Source organism: Cavia porcellus, unplaced genomic scaffold (genome assembly GCF_034190915.1).
Source record: "Cavia porcellus strain 051 isolate PalLab524CR breed Dunkin Hartley unplaced genomic scaffold, mCavPor4.1 scaffold_21, whole genome shotgun sequence".
NCBI lineage: Eukaryota > Metazoa > Chordata > Mammalia > Rodentia > Caviidae > Cavia > Cavia porcellus.
In genome coordinates this window covers 57,045,359-57,068,346 of record NW_026947504.1, presented here as the reverse complement: position 1 = coordinate 57,068,346, position 22,988 = coordinate 57,045,359, and the positions used below count along the sequence as shown (strand labels likewise).

Here is a 22,988-nt window from a genome sequence, read left to right as displayed (position 1 = left end):
GTCCGTATTCTTACAGGTGCTTCAGGCTCAGGAGAGGCATCACCCTGTCCTGCCAGCGATTGTAAGGCTTGTCCTCACTAGTGTAAAGGAGACACAAGAATACAGAGCCATGTGCTTTGAAGAACCATTATGTTTTGATAGTCCCTTTTATTTATCCTGGTCAGTATTAGGAGTCAGTGTAACAGTCTCTTTTTGAAGAATACAGAGCTGTGTGCTTTGAAGAACCATTATGTTTTGATGGTCCCTTTTATTTATCCTGGTTAGTATTAGGAGTCAGTGTTACAGTCTCTCTGTTCTATAGGTGATGTCCTCTTAACATACGGTTTAGGTTGTCTGTTAGAAGTCATATTTCAAGTCTTGATGCCTCTTTATCTCCCAGAGCTAGCATGCCAAAGGGAATGTCACCATACGGAGTCTAAAGAGGTTCCCCAAAGCAGAGATGGGAAACCTGGACTTACCTCACCCTTGGGGCAGGGTATAGAGTCACTGATTTCTGCCACAGAAAAAGAGTTTTCAAAACATGTCAGTGAGAGGCATAAAGAAGTTTATTAGACAGAACTGGAAATACACACTCAAAAAAAATGTATTGTGGGCTCTCGAGAGACAGGTACCCCACTAATTTGAATTTTCATTGTATTTCTGACCTAGATGATTACAATCAGTTCCTGACTTTCAAGTCTCACCTCTAGGCTGTCTAGGCCAATTTTGTTTTTTTTCTTTTTCCTTTTTTTTATCGGTACCATGAATCGAACTCACGACTGCCTGCTTGCAAGGCAGGCGCTTATGCCGCTGAGCTAAATCCCCAGCCCCGGCCAATTTTGTTTGTTTGTTTTGTTTTGTTTTGTTTTTTGAGACAAGATCTTGATAAGTAATTCCGGCTGGCTTTAAACTCACTATGTAGCCGAGGGTACATAGTGAATTTGTGGTGATCTTCCTGCCTTAGCCTCGGAAGTGCCGGAATTGTAGGTATGCACTACCATCCCTGGCGTAGGTCAGGTACAGTGTTAATCATATTGGTCACCTAAAATATTTTGGTAGCTCTCATTGCCTATAGAGATTTCTGTGTTTGACATTAAAAATCTCTGCTGAGTGACGCTAACCTCTTTGTATAGTGTATTCTCTTTACATGTTCTGTCTTCCGTGAACATATCCATTCCTTTCCAGCTGAGTCTTTTTGTTCATCGATTTCACCTTGTTGAAGTTAGTACCCTTACAAAATTTGCCTTATATTCATATCATACTCTGGCTTCAACTTCTTTCTGAAAACAAGTGTAGTTACTTTTTTGTGTTTCATGTTACAGTCGTTTGGGCAGTTGTCTTAACCTCTGCCTCTAACCTCACTGTCTTCTCTAAGACAAGACCTGAGTCTTACTTACTTTTATATCTCCTGTAGCACCAAACATCTAATAAAATAGGCTTTAAAGTCTTTATTTATGTAATATACTGGAACTAAACCGGATTTTACAGCAAATAATAAGAGACCACAAAAATAACTCCAAATGACTGCAAAAGAGGTTTTTCTGCTACCATTGAACTAGGAAGTTAGCTGTGGAGTGATACAGCCTGTTTCCATCTGTGGCATTTATGCACAGTGGGGTTCTAGTGGTTTTGGTACAGTTCTGCAGCAGGTGACCCTGACCTTAGGAACCACGCATAATGTTCTAAAGTCTTGAGTTAGGCCTCTTGTTTCTGACCCTTGGCACAGTGGCACATCCCTTATCACATGTTGTGATTACATGTATGTGCCCATCTTTTCTGGGCGGAGCCACGTGAGGCCCAGAACCACGTTTTATTAATCATTGTGCACTTGGCACAGTGTGTCAAGCACGTAGCGAGTGTTAAATACTCACTACTCAATGTAATACTCAATGTATTAAAAGTGTAAATGAGGGCAGAATCCCACCAGACTCAAATGACTTCTCTGACTACAGAAACACTTTATAAAGTGCCTTTTTTCCTTTTTTAATTTTTTAAGAGTAAAAGTATTGAGAGAAAGAAAGCTTCTGTCTAAGAGGGATAGAAGGGTTTTCCAAGTGGATGGGTCCTCACCTTTTTTCCTTTGTAGCTATTCTTCATTTCTGTTCTTTGCTTTATAATTAGTAAGAGTCAGAAGTTCTACCTCAACTTGAGGTTGTTAGCACTGACATACTAGTTGTCTAAAGCAGTAGAGTCAAAGATCACCATACTTGGCCACTGTATCATCATATTTTGCTACAGTTCTATGATTTAATTTTCTGCTTTTGAAAAGATGAGCCAGGCAAGGTGGCACATGCCTGTAGTCCCAGCCCTCAGGAGGTGAAGACAGGAGGATCACTGCAGTTTGAGGCCAGCCTGACCTACATAGCATAACCCTGTTTCAAAAGAAAAGAAAAGAACCACTGATTCCATGAAGTACAGGTTACAAAGATATGTTTGTTTGATCCACATGGTGTTTTTAAAAATATACTAGATATAAATATATCAAGAGATTTCAAGAGTTCTCTTTTCTGACTGTTTTGGAACAAATAGAGGTTCTAATGATGTTGGATCCACATCACAGAGTATTAAATTGTGACTCTCTTCAGAAATGAAGTGCTCATCCCTACTTACTTTAAAACTTAACCTTATTTGGATTTATATATAGCAAGTTCTTTTTAAAAAACTTACAGGGTCAATCACCATTTCTAGAACTACAGACATTCAAGTAATGGTTTTTTAGGGGGAGCAAAGATCATAGCTGAGTTGTTTGTACTTTGTTAGCAAATACTTGTTAAGTGACATTCTCCAAGTATTCTAATTGTTCTTTTTATATTATTCCTTGCTTTCCAAACTAAAATAAAACTTAGTGGGTAAAGCTGAGAGTAACTAAGACTTTCCCTGCAAATAATTAAAAACTGTCATTCGGTTGCTGGCTTTTTAGGTCTAAATGAACAAGATGAAAAACAGTTACAAGAACTTGCATTAGAAGAAAGGCACAACATTTATCAAAAAATCAACACGCTGTACAGTGAGGTATGTTTTAGGACGTAGACTAATCTCAGTCCTGCTGTATTCTTCCTAGTAGACTATACTTTGCTGCTCAAGTTATTTTCCAAACACTAGCTTATGAAGCGTTCTTCTGTGTAAGTACTTCGCTGGGCTTTGTGCAGTAATTTGCTGCAGAACGAGGTTGAAAAGCTGGCAGTGTGAGTGAGTAAAAGAGACACCCAGAACTAAATATATAAATAAAAATTTATAGCTGAATCTTTTACCGTGCCTGGCAAAAACACACATGTGGGGAAAAAAACGTTATTTACCACAGAGAAGAGTCCAGAGTTTTTAAGTGGTAGAAGGGGATAGCATAGGCATAGCATAGTGGTGATTGTGTTAACTAAGGACTGAAAATTTGCACTATGGATAGAATGGAAGGAACCCAGGGGTGTAGAGACAGTTAGTACAAGTCCTTGTTAGGTCTAGCTAAGGCTTGAGCATACTGCGGTTTCTTAAAACCCCAGTTATGATATTTCCCATATAAGCAGACTTTTTCCTTCAGTAGTGATCTCTTCTAGCTTAGTGGATAGTTTGTCTACAAAGACAGTGAAGAACACACACTACCGTGTACCATGTTTCCTTCTGTTGTATTTGCCGTCATCCTGCCTTTGACTTCCTTACTGTGGGAGTCCAGGGAGGGGCTTTTTGACGGGACAGAGCATGTGGGTTATTAGTATCAAAGTTTAATCAAAGATGAAAGGAAGATTCTGACTCCTAATATTGCATCCCACTGGCTGTGTCATTTTTTAACAGAGATGGAGTATTTCAGAGATTGGCAGTTGGGAGAATAATGACACATAAGTACTTTTAGTGTGATTCGAAAGACCTTTTAATAAGAAGAAAATTGTTTCCCTTTTCTAAGAGGAATGTTGATTCATCCTTTATTAGGAATTCCTTTTTTTGGCTGAGAAACTATTTGAGCCTTTTCTGGGGAGTCCTCAACATAACCTTTAAACAGAGTAACCCCTCTAAAAAGGCAAGGAATAGCATGTCATCTCCCATCATTTGTGGCAAGGAAAATACACAATTATATGCTAAAGGTGTTCATTTTTTTAAGATGAAAATTTTCGAAGCTTTGCTTCATTCATTAGATGAAAGAAGCTACTGTTCAGAACTAATTACAAGTGCCAAAATCTGAAGAAAATTGCATAGAACAATGGACTTTGATCTAAACTACATTTCAGAAAACTAAGATAACCTAATAGCATTGTAGAAAATGTCTAGACAGTTTCATTGTTGATGTCATTTGATCACCTATGTTAGTCTAAGTAGTTCTACTTATAGTAGTTAGGATTAACCTCCTTGACACCCTGGGATTTTATTCATTACTGATTTTTTTTTTTTTTTTTTTTGGTACTGGGGATCGAACTCACGACCTCACACTTGCCAGCAGGTGCTTTGGCCACTGAGCTAAATCCCCAGCTTTTACTCATTTTTAAAAAATTGCTTTAAGGGCTTTTATCTAAGTTCAAGTAATTATAACATACCAAAGAAAATCTATATACTGTTGATGCCTTTTATTTAAGTCCAAGTAATGATAGTATGCAGAGGAAAATTTTTATACTAAAACTATTTTTTCCCCCTTGTCCAGCTTTTTCAGAGTCTGTTGCCAAAGGAAAAATATGACAAAAATGATGTTATTTTAGAGGTGACATCTGGAAGAACTACTGGAGGTCAGTAAAATAATTTTATTGTAACATTGAAAAGTTACTCACGTTTTACCTTAATTCGAATTACTGTGGCTTCCTTATTTTTTTTTTTTAAAGACAAGGTCTCACTATGTAGTTCAGGCAGCCTGGACTCACTGTGTAGCCCAGGCTGGCCTCGAACTGGTGCCCATCCTCCTGCCTCAGCCTCCTGAGTGCTGGGATTACAGGCATGTGCCTGGCTACTCTAACTTTAAAACTTTATTAAATGTGTTTGTTTGGGAAATGGTCTTTTCCTAAGGACCTTGTACTCAAAGGTGGCTTTCTTTCAGATTTGTGCTGTCTGAATGTTTTGTATGACTTTTAGGTGATATCTGCCAGCAGTTTACCCGAGAGATATTTGACATGTACCAAAATTATTCCTGCTATAAGCACTGGAAATTTGAACTTCTGAATTATACACCAGCAGATTATGGTAGGTATATTTGAAGATTTTTGTGCATAGAAGATGCTAAAAATTGTTTTTATCTCACTCTGTATATCCATGTTGCCCTGTTCTTTTTGTTTTTTGTGTTTTGTTTTGTTTTGTTTGAGACAAGGCCAGCCCAACTCTTTGGCAGTCTCCCAAATGCCGGGGTCAAGACATGTCCCATCAAGCCTGGCTAAACATTTGGTCTTACATTTATTAAACAGGTTTGTCCGTCATAGTGTCTTATAGCAGAGTTCTGGGAGAGCAGGAAGGAGGGACACATCCTCCTAAGAAAGACTATGTGTATATTAAAATCTTTTACTCTGAAAGAACTATTGTCATTTATAAAGTACAGCCATAAAATCTGTCAGATTAAGTAGCCTAGTGATGTATTAGATTTATATGGGAGTGCAAAAAGGGCAATTATTTGTCTTTAGTTTCAGGAAATATCCACTGAAATTGGGCTAATAAAATTTATACAATATCAACATCGACAAACAGTGTGAGACCTTAAACAATCAAGTATGAGCCAGGTACAGTGGTGTACGTCTGTAATACCAGTACTTGGGAGGCCAAGGGAGCAGATTTGAAAATGTAAGTCCCACCGAGGCAACTTAGCTAGACTGTGTCTCAAAATAAAAATGGGGGGATTTAGCTCAGCAGCATAGATGCCTGCCTGGCAAGTGCATGGTCGTGAGTTTAATCCCCGGTACAAAATAAATAAATAAATAAAAATAAAAAATGAAAAGGGTCAGAGATGTATCTCAGTAATATGACATACCTAGATTTTATATCTAGTCTATATACTTAGATTTGTTAGTTCAGAATATCTGATAGCAATTCTTGCACTTTTTCCATGCACTTAATCTGTGTCAAAGTTTTCATTTGCTTGGTTATGCAGTACTATAGCATAGTAAACAGGGGTTATAAATAATTAAACACAAACTCACAATGGGAAAAGAAGATTAATATAAATTAAACACTGGGAAGAAGTAAAAGCCAGTGTGTTATATAAATTGTAGTTGGTACAGAGTTTAAGTGTAGCCAGCATTCATGAAAGGAGAGGGAGGGAACAGCCTGAACAGCGGCATGGTGGTGGGAGGCCGCTTGGTGTGTGGGCAGAGCATTGAAGAGGCCCCTTTACTGATGGCTGTTTGCAGTGGGCTACATTGTAATAGCTGACATCAATTTGAATGGGCAGATTTTGAACAAACTTTTTTTGAGATAAGGAGCCAATTATGTAGTTCAGTTGGGCCTCAAAGTCCCTGTGTAACCCAGGCTGGCCTCAGACTCATGGAAGTCTTCCTGACTCAGCCTTGCAAATACTGGATTTCAGGCATGTGCTACCACACCTGGTTAAGTAACTTCATTTGGTTTTGTCTTGTTTTGCTTTTGTCGTTTTGAGACAGGGTCTCACTATATCGTTCACACTGGCCCTGAACTTACTTTGTAGCCCAGGCTGGCCTCAAACTTGCAACGATTTTCCTATCTTAGCCACCTGAGTGCTGGGATTACAGGTGTGTGCCACGCCCGGTGTAGTTTTGAAAATAGAATAAACCCTGACTGATAGGGCACACCAGTTGAAGATATTGGTCTGATTTTAATTTGATAAAATACACATTTTAAGAGGGTTCTTGCCGGTTGTTGTACACACCTGTAATTCCAGCACTCGGGAGGCTGAGGCTGGAGGAGGGCTACAAATTCAGGGCCAGCCTAAACTGCATAGTGAAATCCTGTCTCAGAAAGACAAAAACAGAAAGATAGATAGATAGTTTCTGTTGCCAACTGTATAAAAAATGGATCGAAGAGGCTAGGTTTAAGGCAGCCCACAGAGAGGTCTCTAAAGTAATCCAGAAATATCTAAGAGTTAAAAGAGTAGGTAGGGATACACGTGAGAGACTTTAAAAGGGTACATGGGCAAACTTTGGTTACTGAGTGGCTATAAGAAGGGCTCTTGCTTGTCCGGTATGTTCCGTGTACGTAGCCTCTTGACCTTGTGGTCCCCACATCCTGTGAGGTGCATACTAATGTCATTTTACAGATTGAGGCTCAGAGAGTAGCTGATCCAGGATCACAGCGTAAAGAAGGGGAATCCTCTTATCAGTCTCACCCACAGCCACCGGACAGCTCACTAGTCTGCACTGACACGGGAGATGAGCCACAGGGGTTCTAACCTTTTTAGCTGGGGAGACTGTGGTATCGGAGTGCAAAAAGGGCAATTATTTGTCTTTAGTTTCAGGAAATATCCACTGAAATTGGGCTAATAAAATTTATACACTATCAACATCGACAAACAGTGTGAGACCTTAAACAAAAAAGTATGAGCCAGGGACAGTGGAATAGATGTTTGGAAGCAAAGCCCATTTGGAAAGAATAGTGATGAAGGTTTTTTGGTTTTTGTTGTTGTTGTTAGTGCTGGGAATCAAACTCAGGGCCTTGCATGTGCTAGGCAAGCGTTCTTCCCCTGAGCTACATTCCAGCTTCTGGTGAGTGTTTTTAAATTAAATTGAGTTTGGGGTTATAGCAACTAGCATGAAGAAATATCCAGTAAATGCTGAACTTGTATAGCCTTTGTGAGAGAGCAAAATTCAGGAAAAATGTTCGACAGATACTAACACAGAATTGATGTCTGATTCTGAGAGAGTACATAAAAGGGGGAGCTTCTAGAGGGAAACACCAAGCCTTGGAAAATGGCCATCTTGACAGAGAGAATAGTTGGCAAAAGAAGGAAAATTCATAGATGCAGGAAAAGGATAAGAACAACATAGAATTATGGGAGCAAAAGAAGAGAAAGTTTTGAGGAAATTTTAAGCTGAAATGGCAGTATTCTAAATATAGACTAGGGACATAAGAATTAAGATGTGTTATGTGCATGTATCAACGACATGTGGTCACAATGCATGCAATCTTGTACTGTCAACATGTACTAATAAAAACAGGCATTAAAAGGAAAAGATACAGAACAAAAATAAAAGCATTGTAGGTCTCAAAAAAATAGAGAATACTGGGAAGTGCCATCAATGACGTTTGAGATACATATTTTAAATAGAACTTTCAGGAATAAGAGGGATATGAACTTAATAGCAGGAAGAAAGATTTTGTTCCAGGTATTGAGGTAGCCTAAACAATGGTTGGAAAAAACACTTATTCATCGGCAAAGTAAAATAAAGATATTTTTAAATGTCCTTTAAAAAAAAAACGTTTAAAATATTTCACTCATATACCTTTAAGGACATAGAATAAACTTCTATTCACTGAAGGTATAAAATAGTTTTTGGTTGTTGTTTTTGTTTTTTTTTTTTTTTTTTTTGGTACCAGGGATCAAACTCACAACCTTGCGCTTGCCAGGCAGGCACTTGTGCCACTGAGCTAAACCCCCGGCCCCTATAAAATAATTCTTTTTTTTTTTTTTTTTTTTTTTGTCTTTTTCATTTTTATTGGTACCAGGGATTGAACTCAGGACCACCTGCTTGCAAGGCAGGTGCTTACGCCACTGAGCTAAATCCCCAGCCCTATAAAATAATTCTTTAAAAATTGATGCTATTATAACCAGTTAGGAGAAGAAAAAGATGTGGATAAGAAAAGATTCCAGTTATATATTCCAAAATATATATATATTAAGCTTATATTTTAAAAATCTAATAAATATACAAATTATATATTAAATCTTATATATTAAATCTTACATATTTTTGTTTTTTAAAATTTTCAGTTGAAATAGAAAGGAACTTATAGTTACAGAGATTTATGCTATGCTTAAAGCAGAGACTGAAAAGAAATAACTTCAAAAATTCATATATGAACTTTTAAGTTATAATTTTATGAGTATAGGTACAAACAGAAACAATACTCAACCATTACATCAATAGTTCAAGCTAATTGATTATAAGATAGTCTTTGTGAAAATAGTAGAGGATAATAGCCCTTGTAGTACAGGGCTGACATTATTATTTTGTAAGCTGGTATCTAAAGAACTGAAATAGTTTACAAGTTATTCTTTGAAATGTATTTATTATCTCCTCCATTTCCAACAAATTACACATAAAATTGCAATTTTATTTCTCTCCTCAGTTGAATTCAAGGAGAATTTATTTAAATAATGTGGTGATTAGGTTTTTTTTTTCTTTTTTTTTGCCCCGGGGATTGAACTCACAACCTGGCGCTTGCCAGACAGGCACTTAGGCCACTGAGCTAGATCCCCAGTCCCATGCTGTGATTAATGTATATGTTCAGAAGACATATCTTTCACTAAGACTGTGAGAAATAAATTTTGAAGGAGGCCCTAATATCAGGGAAGAGCCTTGTAATCACTCTTCTGTATAGGTTGGGTCTTACTTGGTCATTAATTGGGAAACTTATATGCAGTGGGAATAATTGGATGCCAGAATAGAAGGAACCAGATGATATCAACGGCCAAAGGCAGTGTCACTGGACAGCAGAGTCAGTGAAGCAGTCAGAATAATCTGACTTGTGTGGACTTACAGCATTGATTGGTGTTTGTACAAGTATAAGAGTAGGAACCCTACTGAATTTTTTCTTGATCTGTACAAGAGGAAAATTATAACTCAAGAGAGCAAATGTCTCACTTGAATCAAAGAAGCAGAGATTGTATGGTTTCTCAATCAATTCCCAGACTTGAACTAATTTACAGACTCAAATGAAGATAGGATCGGTCTCCTTAAAGAAAGACCCTTATACACTGCCAAGATGTCTCTATTATTAACCTTTCTCTCAGCCTTCCCAAAAGGAGCTATGGCATTTTAACAGAGGAACTGGGATGAAGGAAATAATAAAATCTTTCAACAACTACTAGACTCTAACTCTGAACCAACACTAACCCCAGGAAATCCAAAATTTTATTGTGGTTCACTAGTCAAAGTAGTGGCTTATGGAGATCAGGCAATCAGTGTGTTTTACACCAGGTTCATCTCACAGTGGGTCCATTGGGTTCCAAACGCACACTGTGGCAGTTTTACAGTTCTGGAGCACATAATTGAAATAAATATACTAAGCAACTGAAAGAATCCTCAGCTTTTATTTGTGGAGCAAGGGCCATTATGGAGACAAAAAGCCAAGTGAAAGCCACTAGCATGGTTGCTTCCTAAGAAAATAGTAAACCCAAAGCACTACCATGTTCCTAGAGGGTTTGCAGAGATTAGTGCAACCAAGGAAAACTTGAAAGATACAGGAGTGGTAATTCCCACCACACTGCCATTCAGCTCTTTTTCTTGGCCTGTGCAGAAGACAGGGATCTTGGACACTGATGATTGTCTAAGTTTAACCAGGTGGGACAGCTGTTGTACCAAATGTGGTTTTGTCACTTGAGCAGATTAATACATCTTGGCACCTGGTGTGTATCTACTAATCTGGTGAATGCCTTTTTATATCTATTTGTCAGTAAGGACCGCTAAAAGTAAATCGTATGGCAAGTCCAGCAATACACCCCACTGTACTTGCCTAGGGGGTGTATCAGCTCCCCAGCTTTATGTCATGTTTGATTTGGTTTGGTTTTGAGGCAGGGTCTCACTACATAGTCCAGGCAGACCTCAGACTCATGCCCTAGCCTCCCAAGGGCTGGGATTATGTCGCAATTAGTTTGCAGGGATCTTGGTAGTCTTTCTGTGCTGCAAGACATAACATACCAGTAGAGCCAATGGTGTCATTTCTGTGACTACTGCCTGTTAGCAGCTAAATGTCAACTTTGTGCTAAACATTTATGTCTGTAGATCATCATGCTCACATAATCTTCACATCCTGCTCGCTTCAAGCTTTGAAGTGTATAGTACCCCAAACTTATATCTTATTACTTACTGCTTTTTACAAATAAGAGAACCAGCAGAGGACCAATTCAGTAACTTGAGCATGGGCACAGACTAGGAAGAAGAGCTTGAATTTGAATCCACTCAGCCTGTCATGGGCTTTTTCAATTTATATAGGAAAGCTGTAGCCTTCTCCTTTTCAGCTTGCATAAATTAAAATATTTGTACTCAACATGAAATAAAGGGAGCAAGGAAAAAAAACATTTTAATTACAGTACTGAGGGATTGAACCCAGCCTCTTCGTACTGAGATACATCTCCAGCCCTTTTTATTTTTCTAATTTTGGGACACAGTCTTACTAAGTTGCCTGAGCTACACTTGAACTTGGAACCCTCCTACCTCAGCCTCTCAGGGTGCTGGGATTATATAGGCTTGAGCTACCTGCCTGGCTAGGAGAATAATTTTAAAAGAGTGTGGGGGCTTATAATGTAGCCCAGTGGTAGAGTGCGTAGCACTTGCATGGGCCTTGCATAGCACACGCAGTGGCCTGGCTTCAGTCCCCAGCACCAGCATAAAAAGAGTCAAGGTTTCACTTTCAGTTCCTGGGTATGTTTTTTTAATGTGTCTGTCTTTATACAAAGACTGTGACTTAATTTTTTCATGTCACATGTCCCCTACATGCGTGTTAGCTTCATCTTTTTTCAACATTAACAGTATTTTGCCCTATTGCTAGAGGAAGACTAGCTATGTTGGACTTACTTATAGAGAATGTCACTCTTTGGTTCAAGGCTCTGAATCTAGACCTACTTTTGGTCTAACATACAGACTAGAAACTAGCTGGGTTAACTGATTCTAGGTACTGTGTCTCCATTAGAAGCATATTAGGAAGATGTCACCACCTGTGGTAACATAGTTTTTAACTTGAGTCCCCACAAAAGAATACACAGAGCAACTAGATAGCAACATCAAGAACCCAAGGGCAGCTTTTACTAACATTAGTTTTAGGCCGTTCACACAAAATTCCCGAATATAAATGATATGATCAAACACTAAAGAGAATATTTAACTTTTTTTTAAAAATTATTGCAGTAAAAGATGCACTGCCATTAATTCCCCCTCATTTTTTATTTCATTTCTCTTGGCATTTGCTGAAGCAGTTTTAGAAGTCCTGCTTTATGAGTGTCTTAAATTGCTCTGTCGTGGCTGCCTTAATGTTCAGAATCAATTCAAAATATTTACCTTTCATGGTCATTATGACTTCGGGGAGTTCCATAGAGCCAAGTCTAGTGAATAAGGTAGATTCACAGTGCTATGACGCGTGTACATTATGTCTTTCTGTTGGATGGCATGATGCAGCAGCATTCACCATGCTTTTGATCACACCTTGTAAAGATACAAAAACGACTTCCAGGACTGCTTCAGAAAGCAGCAGGAGCAACGGGATAAGTGTGTTCAAAGCAGGGGAGAGCACCTTGAGAGGGCTTTATGGTAATGTGTCTTTCACTCTAAAAATTGTTTAAAATTTAAATATCCACTGTATATTTCAATCATACCTTATTATAAGAGTATTTCTCTTGGGCCAAGAAATGTTTGATAATCCTGGAACATCTTTTATACTACTATATTGAGGGGGATGTCAAAAGAACTCAAGTTGAAGAAGTTTATGTTAGCAAAAGATGAATTTCAATAATTACAACTTATTTTACCACGCTAGATGTATTTATGCCCTTGAATTCATAATGATATTTAAAAAGATAATTCATTATCTTTGGTAGATTAAAAGGACTCATTTCATTCAACTACAAAAAATAATTTTTTTTTTTTTTGTCTTTTTCATTTTTATCGGTACCGGGGATCGAACTCACAACCACCTGCTTGCAAGGCAGGTGCTTATGCCGCTGAGCTAAACCCCTAGCCCCTAAAAAATAATATTAATGTATATATTGATAAAGCATTAAAGGAACAGAATCAATAATTTATCCTGCTATTCCTAAAAGATTGTATCACTGAGTAATCAAGTAGTAGAGAAAGGGAACTAGATAGCTCTATAAATATATTTCAATTGATATATGGGAATGAAGTGGTAAAATTAAACAATTTTAATCCCAAAGCAGTCATACCATAACAAGAGAGATATCCAGACATCAAGCGCCTCCTGTAGTCTTCCCAAAGGATTCAAGTAGATGTCCAATTCAGTCTCTAGGCCCACCTGCCGAATCGTAGGCAATACAGAGGACAGAAGAACAGGTTAAATGGCACTAACGATACACAGTCAGCAAAGCCAGACTGTTGGAAATTCTACAGGTCGATAGTCCATGTTAATTGTAGAAAATGAAAGACATGGACGATGAACATACTGATTAAGAGACTTAAAAGACATTAATGGGGGAAGGGCTGGGGTAGAACCCAGAGCCTCATGCTAAGCACGAATAATACTGAGCTATATCCCCTCAGTTTCTTTTAATTGGACAAGACTAAATTATAGTACCTAGAGGTACACATTTAGGTAACACAGTCATACCAAAGGAAACAAAAGTCCAGGTGTTGCTTATTCACGGGAAGACAGGATTATGACTGGGAGGACGTAAGAAAGGGCATATGAGATGTCTACCACAGTTGACTTGAGTGGTTAGTAAGCCATATACCCTATTTGATTTTGTGAGTTTCTGCATCTGACTGTTAATTGTATCATAAAGAAGTGTTTTGTTTTGTTTTGTTTTGTTATTGGTACCGGAAATCAAACTCAGAACCTTGCACTTGCCAGGCAGGTACTGTGCTGCTGAGCTGTATGTCTGGCCCAAGAGTTTTTAAAACTATGTTACAGTTTATAAGAAGCTGAGCCTACATATGAAGATTTTTTTGTATGATAATTTTCCAACTCAACAGAGAACAAATGTAACTTTCAAAAAATTTATAAAAACTTGGGTAAAGTATGATGGTACAGGCCTATAATTCCAGCTATTAAGGAAACTAAGGCAGGAGGATTGCTAGTTTGTGACCAGCCTGGGTAGTTCACCAGGATGTCTCAAAATCAAAATTTTAGAAGGACTGGGAATGTATAGAACTCAGTAGTAGAGTATTTGCCTCTTGTGCACAAAGCCTTGGGTTCAATCCCTAGTATCATACATACCCATTAAAAAAGTAAAATAAAAAGCTAGAAAAGGCCTATAGAGTTATTCAACATTATGAGCTTTTTGTTATTGCATGTTATTTTTTATATGGCACCATATTATCCTAAGATTGTAGAAATAGTTCAGGAAATATCCCAGTATATTTTTTAATAGTATTTTTTTCATACTATAACAATAAAACTTGATCATTATAGAAAATTTACAGACACAAACTATAAACATGGAGCTGAGCATGGTGGCACATGCCTGTAATCCTGGCATTGGGGAGGCTGAGGTAGAAGGATCATTATGAGTTTGAGAATGGTCTGGATTACAGAGTGAGTTCAAGGCCAGCTTGAACTATGTAGCTGGATACTATCTGTATAAGCAAAACAGAAAGCGTATCTGTATAATCTATTATGGTCCCAAAGATAGCCATAAATAATACTTGGTTATATTTCCCTTTATATACTAATGTATTTTCATTAGGAAAATAGTTTTATACTGGGTTCTTTTTGAAGGTATTTTACTTACATTCAGTCTTTAGATAAAAGACGTGTAGAGTGTGATCCTCTCAAAAGTAGAATGCCTTAATGCATCCTTTTTCTTTTTCCATACTGGGGATTGAACCAGGTCTTTGCATTGAGCTTCATCCGCACGGTATTGCTAAGCCAGTAAACTGGCCAGACTGTGCTTGAACTTTCAGTCCTCTGGCCTCAGCCCTCTAAACTGCGGGAATCACAGGCATGTTGCCACCATGTCTAACTCAGTGATATTTCAGAAGCTTTTTCGTAGGTGGACTGCATCATGCAGCTGCCCGAATTTCCGGTGAGAATGTCTATAAGCATTTGAAGTATGAAGGTGGGATTCACCGAGTTCAGCGGATCCCTGAAGTGGGCCTGTCATCAAGAATGCAGCGGATTCACACTGGAACTATGTCAGTCATTGTCCTTCCTCAGCCAGATGAGGTAGCCGCACCAGGAGGCCTGGAACACTCCATATCACGGGGTATTGTGCGGAGAAGCTTTAGCTCCTGGGAAAATCTCCTGTCTGTGCTTACCAATTGGACTGCATAGTCTCTTTCGTTTATCAGTACTTTTTGCAGTATATGATTACATTCATCGCGGGGAGTTGGTACGCATGCATTCCTTTCATTTCCTCTTTCCCTCCCCCTCCATTTATCCCTTAGGCCCCTTCCTTGACGCTAAAGATCTATCTTAAGAAAACAGTGAATTCCACTGATACTATTTCAAAGTCTGTGTCTGTGTCTGTGTGGAGTCTGTATCCTGCTGGTTGACTGCAGATACCTTCCTATGTTTTCTTTGCTGTACTCTTGAGTTTTTAAACATCAGAAAGTTGAAAAAATACCGCAAGAAAAACTTACAGACTTCACCTGGTATCAGCAGTTATGTCTTCTCACATGTGCTGATTCCTATGTATTATATGTATGTGTATGTATATATATATATATATATAAATAAATGTCCTTTAAAGGGTATAGGTTGTCACTTTCATAAGCTATCCCTTTGTCCTTTATACATATGGTATAACATGAGACTTTACTGTTCAAATCTTCCACATACATATCTCAAGAATAAGAATATCTGAGCCAGACATGGTGGCACACTCCTGTAATCCCAGCATTCTGGAGGCTGAGGCAGGCAGATCATTTCAAATTTGAGACCAGCCTGGACTACAGAGTGAGTTCAAGCCTGAACCTCATAGTGAGAGCCGGTCTCAAAAAGACAAAAATAAATAAATAAATAAATAAATAAATAAAATAAAGAATATTCTTCTGTGTAGTGTTATCTATGAACATTGACCATAATTGTATAATATTATCCAATATCTAATTGATTTTATGGTTTTCTCAATCCAAAAGTGTTTTCATGGTTGTGTGTGTGCGTGTGTGTGTGTATTGGGGATCAAACAACCTCACACTTGCCAACCAGGTGTTTGTGCTGCTGAGGTGAAGCCCCAGCCCTGTCTTTTGTTTTTGTGTTTGTGTATGTGAATGTGGTTTTGTTGTTGTGATGCTCAGAATTGAACCTAGGCCTTTGCACTGAGCTCCATCCCAGGCTTTGTTTGTTTGGGTTTTTTGTTTTGTTGAGGGTCTCACTATGTAGTCTAGACTGGCCTTGACTGCTTGCAGTCACAGTCCTCCTGCCTCAGTCTCCCAGTGCTGGGACACCATATCTGGCCTCAGCTCAGTTTTTTACTTTTTATTTTGAGACATAATCTTCCTAAGTTGCTCAGGCGGGGCTCAAACTTGCAATCCTCCTGCCTCCTGGTGGCTCTCAAATGCTGGGATTATAGAACTGCACTACCATTCCCACCTCAATTCACAGCTTTTGAGCAAGAATATTTCATAGTTGCTATGAGTCACGTTGCTTCTGGGGCACATAATATCACATTGTTCCACCTTTTTCATGAGGCTTAGCTTGAGCATTTAGATAAGGTGGTGACCAAAACAAATCAGCCTTGTACAGGAAGGTGTGTCATCTCCTTTTCAAATACGAAGTAATCGCACAGTACACATATCCTGTCCACAGTAACCTTCCATTCTTTGGCTTTTTGTACCAGGAATTGATCTCAGGACTTGCTTGCCAGGCAGGTGCCGTGCTGCTGGGCTGTGTCTCTGGCCCTATCATGGTTTTGACATTCACTGATCCCCTCAAGAATCAGTTGTTCGGGGTCTCAAAATGGTGTTTCTCTGTCATCCGTCCTATGTTTATTAACGGGCACCCTTCTGTACAGAGCTGCTTCCTTACTGCTGTCTCTTGCCTCCCGCTACACTTTCTCTTTACTTGATGTCATCATAAACTCACATTAAGTTGTATATACTGAGTTTATTATATTTTGGATTTATGTTTTAATCCAACAAGTTATAATCATTATTCTTTTTCCTGCTCAAATTGCCCCAAACTTGGCTGATGCTATCATTTTTAGGGTGACCTCTCTCCTTTACCGTCACCAGTATTTGATTCTTGCTTTCTGGAACAGTTAGCTACCCCAGGCCCATCTCGTATTCTCCTAGCTCAGACCTGGAGTCAGCCAGTCTCGACCATGTCTCTCAGCCTGGAGTCAGTTGGATATACCCAGAAATGAGGATTTGAGTACTAGAGACATGCTCATTGTTACTAAGGTATCCCTACTTTTAGACTAAGAATCATGTTATATAATCAGTTTCATATTAACAGTTCAAATTCAGCATTACAGAGATTTTTCTTTTCATTTGCTTGCATTTTATGTCTTTTCACTTAAGTTTAAAAATCTTATAATTATTTTAATATATTTATTTGTTATTATAAAAGTATTTTCAAAATTATAACACCAACATTACTAATAGTAAATTATTGCATCTTTTTTGGGAGGGGTCTATTTTGAGACAGGTTTTGCTATGCAGTTCAGTCTGGCTTGAGCTCACATTGTAACCCAGGCTGGTCTTGAACTCACAGTGATCCTCCCGCCTCAGCCTCCTGAGTACTGGGACTATAGGCATGTGCTTCCACGTTACATAATGTTTAAGGTTTTTGTCCGTAGAATATATGTACAGTCAGGGCACTCTTGACTGAAATGAAGGGTTTATGGTTCTTTCTTTGGTGTAAGTTATTTCTTTAATTAATCTAATTCTTATTCAGTTTATTTGAAAAAAATTCTCAAAATAAATTTAATATTAAAATATTCAACTTAGGTTTGTTGGCACCCAAGAGAGACTAAGGGAGGAGAACTGCAAGTTCAAGGTCAGCCTGTCCTAAAAGGGGGGAATTCAGAGCCAGAGGGGCCTATATAGTAACTTTGTCTCCAAAAATAAAAAGTACGCATAGAATGTAGAATTGACTTATGCTGTATCTTTTATTCCAGGTAGATGTAAAAGTGGACCCCAGGGATTTGCGCATAGATACATTTCGAGCCAAAGGAGCAGGAGGGCAGCATGTGAATACCACAGACAGTGCTGTTCGGCTTGTCCATATCCCCACAGGTACACACGTCCCTTTGGTTTTGTGCCTTTGCCTTTTTTTCGCATATTCTGCATTTGGAAGGAAGGCGCTCTGTGCTGATGTTTAGTTAGTTCCTTGTACAGAATCCTAAATTGATGCTGAGATGGTGGGTCTGCCATCTCTGCTGTGTTTGTGGTCTCTTTTTGGAAATGGTGCAGCTGGTGAGCAGATGCTCAGAGAACCTGCTTAGGAATGCTGGATGGGAGGAGCAGTAGAGGGCTCCAGCCCAAATTCAGATGCAACACAGAAGCAGTGTTGGACCTGGCCCTGCTGTGGCCTTTTGTCACCTTGTAGTGGACGGCTAGCTGCATTGTCAGTTAGGCTCTGCGGTTATTTTGAATATTGCTAATTTTGATATACTGTGAGACAGTTTTCCAGTCCTTAATGTGTTTGCTTTTGTTTCTTTAAAACAGAGACTCACTACATAGTTCAGGCTAGTCTTGAACTCACTATGTAACCCAGGCTGGCTTCACACTCACGGTGACCCTTTTCCCTCAGCCATCCAAGTGCTAGGATTGAGGCACACACCTCATCAGACTACGATATGTGCTGACAGAGTGCGTCATTAGACAGTTTCATCACCGTGAGGGACCTAGAGGTGTTCACACGCAAAGATGGTTATGACGTCAGTAGGTGATACAGTTTTACAGATGTGCAGCCTGTCCTTGACCAGAAGGTTGCTATGTGTACATTGACAGGATTTCTAATATTTTTCAGAGTAAACTTTTAACTTTCACTTCTACTTTAGATTAGTTTTTATGTTACATGTATGTGGGTGTTTTTGATTTTATTTTTTGTTGTTGTTTTCATACAGGGCTTTGCTATGCAGTTAGGCTGGACTTCAACTCTTTACAAGGTTAGACTCCAACTTGTGGCAGTCCTGCCTCAGCCCGCTGAGTGCCGGGACTATAGACGTGTGCCACCGTGCCCAGCCCATATATGTGGTTTTTAAATCCAATAGTAAACTTCTATCCCCAAAAACAACTTCATGGATCATTTCTACTTCTTTCTCTTTCCTCAACCCTAAATTCTTGTTTCCTACAGGAAACCTCAGTAAATTCTTTTAGCTATTTCTTCTCATAACTACAGTATTTCTAAATAACAAGCATATAGTCTCTTATGATCAATTAATAATCGAGACTATAATTTGAATTGAATTAGTAGATGAAAATTTTGGTTCTTTAGTCCCCTCTTTTGCAAGTATTTATGCTTTGCAAAATTAATTTTCATTGTTTTCATATAAATGAGCAAGTAAGTAGTGTTGGCTGCTGAGCCAAGGAGTATAGTTTCTTCCTCTAGAAGTAATAATCACCTTATTATTTACATTTGCCTATGTCTCGTTTTGTCTTGTCCTGTTTTGTGCTGTTCTTTGAGGGTCTCGCTGTGTTCCAGGCATACCTCGAATTTACTGCGCATCCCAGACGGTCTCGTACTCCCGGCTCTCCGGCCGTGGTCTTCTGAGTACCGGAATTACAGGCGTGTGCTGCCATGGCTGGCTGTTTGCTTTCTTTTCTTTGACTGAAGCTTCTCTGCATCTTTCGAAGTCTCTGTGAAATGAAATTGATCTATTTTTTCCAAGTCCAGAGGTTTCCAGAGACTCCATCATCTTGGTCCCAACTGGACTAGTTGCTCTCTAAGGCACTGCCAGAGATTTTCCTGTTGATTTCATTTCTGTTCTCTGTTGGATCTTCCTATCCTCTGAACTCTTTATCATCTCCTTTTAGTTTATTTTCATTTTAGTTAAACTCATCTTTAAGTAGCTTCCTAAGAAAACCAAGATATAAACATTTTGAGACATCATATACCTGAAAATAGCTTTATTTTAACGTCATATTTCATTGATCTTGGATCCTTGTCAAGTCATTTTTGCTTGTAACACTTAAGTCATTTTCCTTTGTTGTATTTGTTGGTTTTAATCTGGTGACTCATGTTTTTTTAGTTCTGAATTTCTTTTTTCACTGAGAATTCAACCCAGAGCCTCTAAGCCACATCCCCATCCCTTTTTGATTTTTGAGACAGGGTCTCATTAAGTCACTCAGTTGCCCAGGCTCAAACTTTTGATCTCTTGCCTCAGCCTCCCAGAGTGGGGTTACAGATGTATGGCATCACACTTGATTTCTCAGTAATTACTTGCTGGCTTTGCCTTACCATGTGGTGACCTCCACCATGGGATCATGCAGCAATTAACCCTTTATCTGATCTTGGACTTTCCAGCCTCCAAAGCCATGTGCCAAAATAGATAGTAGTATATCAAGTTATTTTTAAAACATCAGGGGTGTGTGTGATGAAGGGGAGAGGCTGAATATTCCTTGAGTAGACAGAGAATGGAGCTGGCAGCAGGTTTCTCTTTGTTAAGCTGCAGAAATCCCTGAACAAATTAACAGGAAGAAGAACTCGGGGAACAAAGCAAGTGCGATATTATGTGCTGCTTTCACCCTGCTCATCTGAAGTCCTACTGTATCTCATTCATCGATTAGAGTCTAAGCAGTCACCTACAGCTATTACCATTAGTTTCTGAATTGTGCTAAATCTGTTTTTAACCTTGTGTGTGATCTTTCTCTGATTAACTTTCCTCCCCCCGCCCCCCCCCACCATACTTTAGTTTAGTCTATGAACTCACTATGCAGCCAGGCTGGCCTCAAATTTGCAGTGCCTCAGCCTCTGAACGAGGGATTCCAGGCATGTGCCACCATGCCCAGCAACCTTTCCTCTGTAAAAAGCCCCTTAGTTACACCTCAGTCAGTCCTGCTGTGGCTGCAGTTTACCTTGGGTCTCTGTTGTTTTTCAGGGTTAGTAGTAGAATGCCAACAAGAACGATCACAGTTGAAAAATAAAGAAATAGCTCTGCGTGTGTTAAGAGCCAGACTCTACCAGCAGATTATTGAGAGAGACAAGTGTCAGCAACAAAGTGCTAGAAAACTTCAGGTAAGACTTACGTAGTGTAATAATTTAAATGCTCTGCACAGAAAGTCACCACTTTACAACTGGGCATGGTGGTGTATGCCTGTAATCTCAGCACTTGGGAGGCTAAGGCAGGAGGATCACTGCAAATTCGAGGCCAGCTTGTAATACAGAGAAAGACCCTGTCTCAAAAAGAAAGAGAGCCAGAGGTACAGCTCAGTGACACAAGTGACTGCCTGGTAAAGTGTGAGGTTGTGACTTCAGTTCCATGTACCAAAAAAAAAGAGAGAAAGAGATCACCATTTTATTTTTACTTATTTAAGACAGGGTATCTGTATATACTCCAGGCTGGCCTTAAACTCACTATGGAACCCCAGCTAAGATCGAATTTATGGTGATCCTCCCACAACAAGCTCCCAAAATGTCACTGTTTTATGTAGAAAATAGTGTTTACTTTGAGTGAATGGAAATATCTTTAGAGACTAGAAGAGCATGTTTATATGTAAATTAGCAGTGCTTTATATGCCTGTGGACAGATGGATCATAATTGAATTTAGGTATGCCAGTGTGCAAATGAGTAAATGAGACCTGGATAGGCAAAATTATTTCTCAGTTATTTTCTTCAAGTGCTTACATAACTGTCTTAAGAGGAAAATTGGTAGAGGTTTTTTTTTTTTTGGTACCAGGAATCAAACTCAGGACCTTGTGCTTGCCAGGCAGACACTGTGCCATTGAGCTATATCCCCCACCCAGAATTGGTTTTAAAGATAAATAATCTAGGGCTAGGTTTGATGATACATACTTATGATTCCAGCACTCAGGATGCTGAGGCAGGAAGATCTTGAATTTAAGGCCAGCCTGGACTACAAATAGCAAGACTTTCTCTGAAAAAAAGTTTTTTCTTTAGAAATTTATATTTTGAGATGTTTAAAAAAGACATATGCTTTTATTGTAACTCTCTGGATCAAATATGAACAGCACTGCGAAAATGAGGGGATTGTGATTGCTAGTAACGGAGTAAGGAATAGGAGGAGGATTGACAGATCACTGTGTACCTGTTAGTACTTTTTGAAATTTGTACAATGTACTACATTTATGCTACAATTTATTCAAATAAGTGGATAAATTCTATGTAAACTGAATAAATATTGTTAAGTAAAATACTAAATTCTGAAAGTAAACTTTCTCTGAGAGAATCTAGAAGAGAAAGTAGAACTCAAGGGAAACTGCTTTGTGTCATCTGCAGGTAGATGTGGCTCAGTAAACCCAGGTTAGAAGAGTTTGTGGCCTTTTAGGTAATGAGTTGCAAAAATCTAAATACTATGTTAAAGCTTTTGATCTATATATGTCTAAGTCTTTTCATATGTTGGTCTTTCTGGCTTTCTTTACCCACATTCTAACCTGCAGATCACAAAAGTGGTGGGGTAAATAATGTTAGTACTCTGTGTGGTAATCCCAGATTGTGGAGCTGCATCACTATATAATTTGCAGATAGAAATGCTCATTTACAGTACTATGGTGAGTAAGTGATAAATGCTGTGGATTCTGCCACGTTTGAACTAATGAAAGGCATGAGTATTTTTTGTCTTTTAACATTATGGCACTAGAGGCTCCACATAGTGATTTTTTAAATATTTAAGATTGACCTTATGCAAATTGTATGTATCCATTCTTTAGGAGTCTGATTTGAAGAACCAAAAACGATCACCCTACCTCTCAAATCCCTTGGCCTCTTGACTAAACTATTTTAGTAGGGATTTCCAAGGCTCAGAACATTTCTTCAGCCAGTATGTGTAGGGCTTTTATCCAGAAAGCACGATGCCTGGTTCTCACCTCGCTGCACTTATCACCTGGAGGTCTTTGTAGGCGCCTCTCTGCCCAGATCTGGGGTTCTGGTCTGACTGCTCAGGGGTGGAATCCTGGTTGGTAATGTACTTTGCAATAATAGTCTCCAAACCTGACTGTCAGAATAGATGCCCTGAGAATGTTTCAAGAATTAGTAATTTTTAAAAATTTTCCTGATGATCAAGAATTTAGTTTCATATTGTTTGCCTTATGGTTTACAAAAATGAATTCTAAAAATGTCTTTTTTT

The 22,988-nt window shown here is 38.8% G+C and overlaps 1 protein-coding gene across 8 annotated transcripts in view; it reads left to right on the top strand.

Moving 5' to 3' along the window:
* Mtrf1 (mitochondrial translation release factor 1) overlaps window positions 1-22,988 on the top strand; it is a 36,095-nt gene that overhangs the window by 6,437 nt on the left and 6,670 nt on the right. For 4 of the 8 annotated variants that reach the window (XM_063232718.1, XM_063232721.1, XM_063232719.1 and 1 more), the window contains exons 3-9: window positions 2,900-2,991; window positions 4,601-4,682; window positions 5,023-5,130; window positions 14,789-14,961; window positions 17,031-17,138; window positions 17,858-17,975; window positions 20,783-20,919. In XM_063232718.1, the coding sequence (XP_063088788.1) occupies window positions 2,900-2,991; window positions 4,601-4,682; window positions 5,023-5,130; window positions 14,789-14,961; window positions 17,031-17,138; window positions 17,858-17,975; window positions 20,783-20,919 (818 nt within the window). Of the gene's footprint in view, window positions 1-2,899; window positions 2,992-4,600; window positions 4,683-5,022; window positions 5,131-14,788; window positions 15,002-17,030; window positions 17,139-17,857; window positions 17,976-20,782; window positions 20,920-22,988 lie in introns of all 8 variants that reach the window. The other 4 variants (XR_010041805.1, XR_010041806.1, XM_003477458.5 and 1 more) reach the window with 4 other exon arrangements.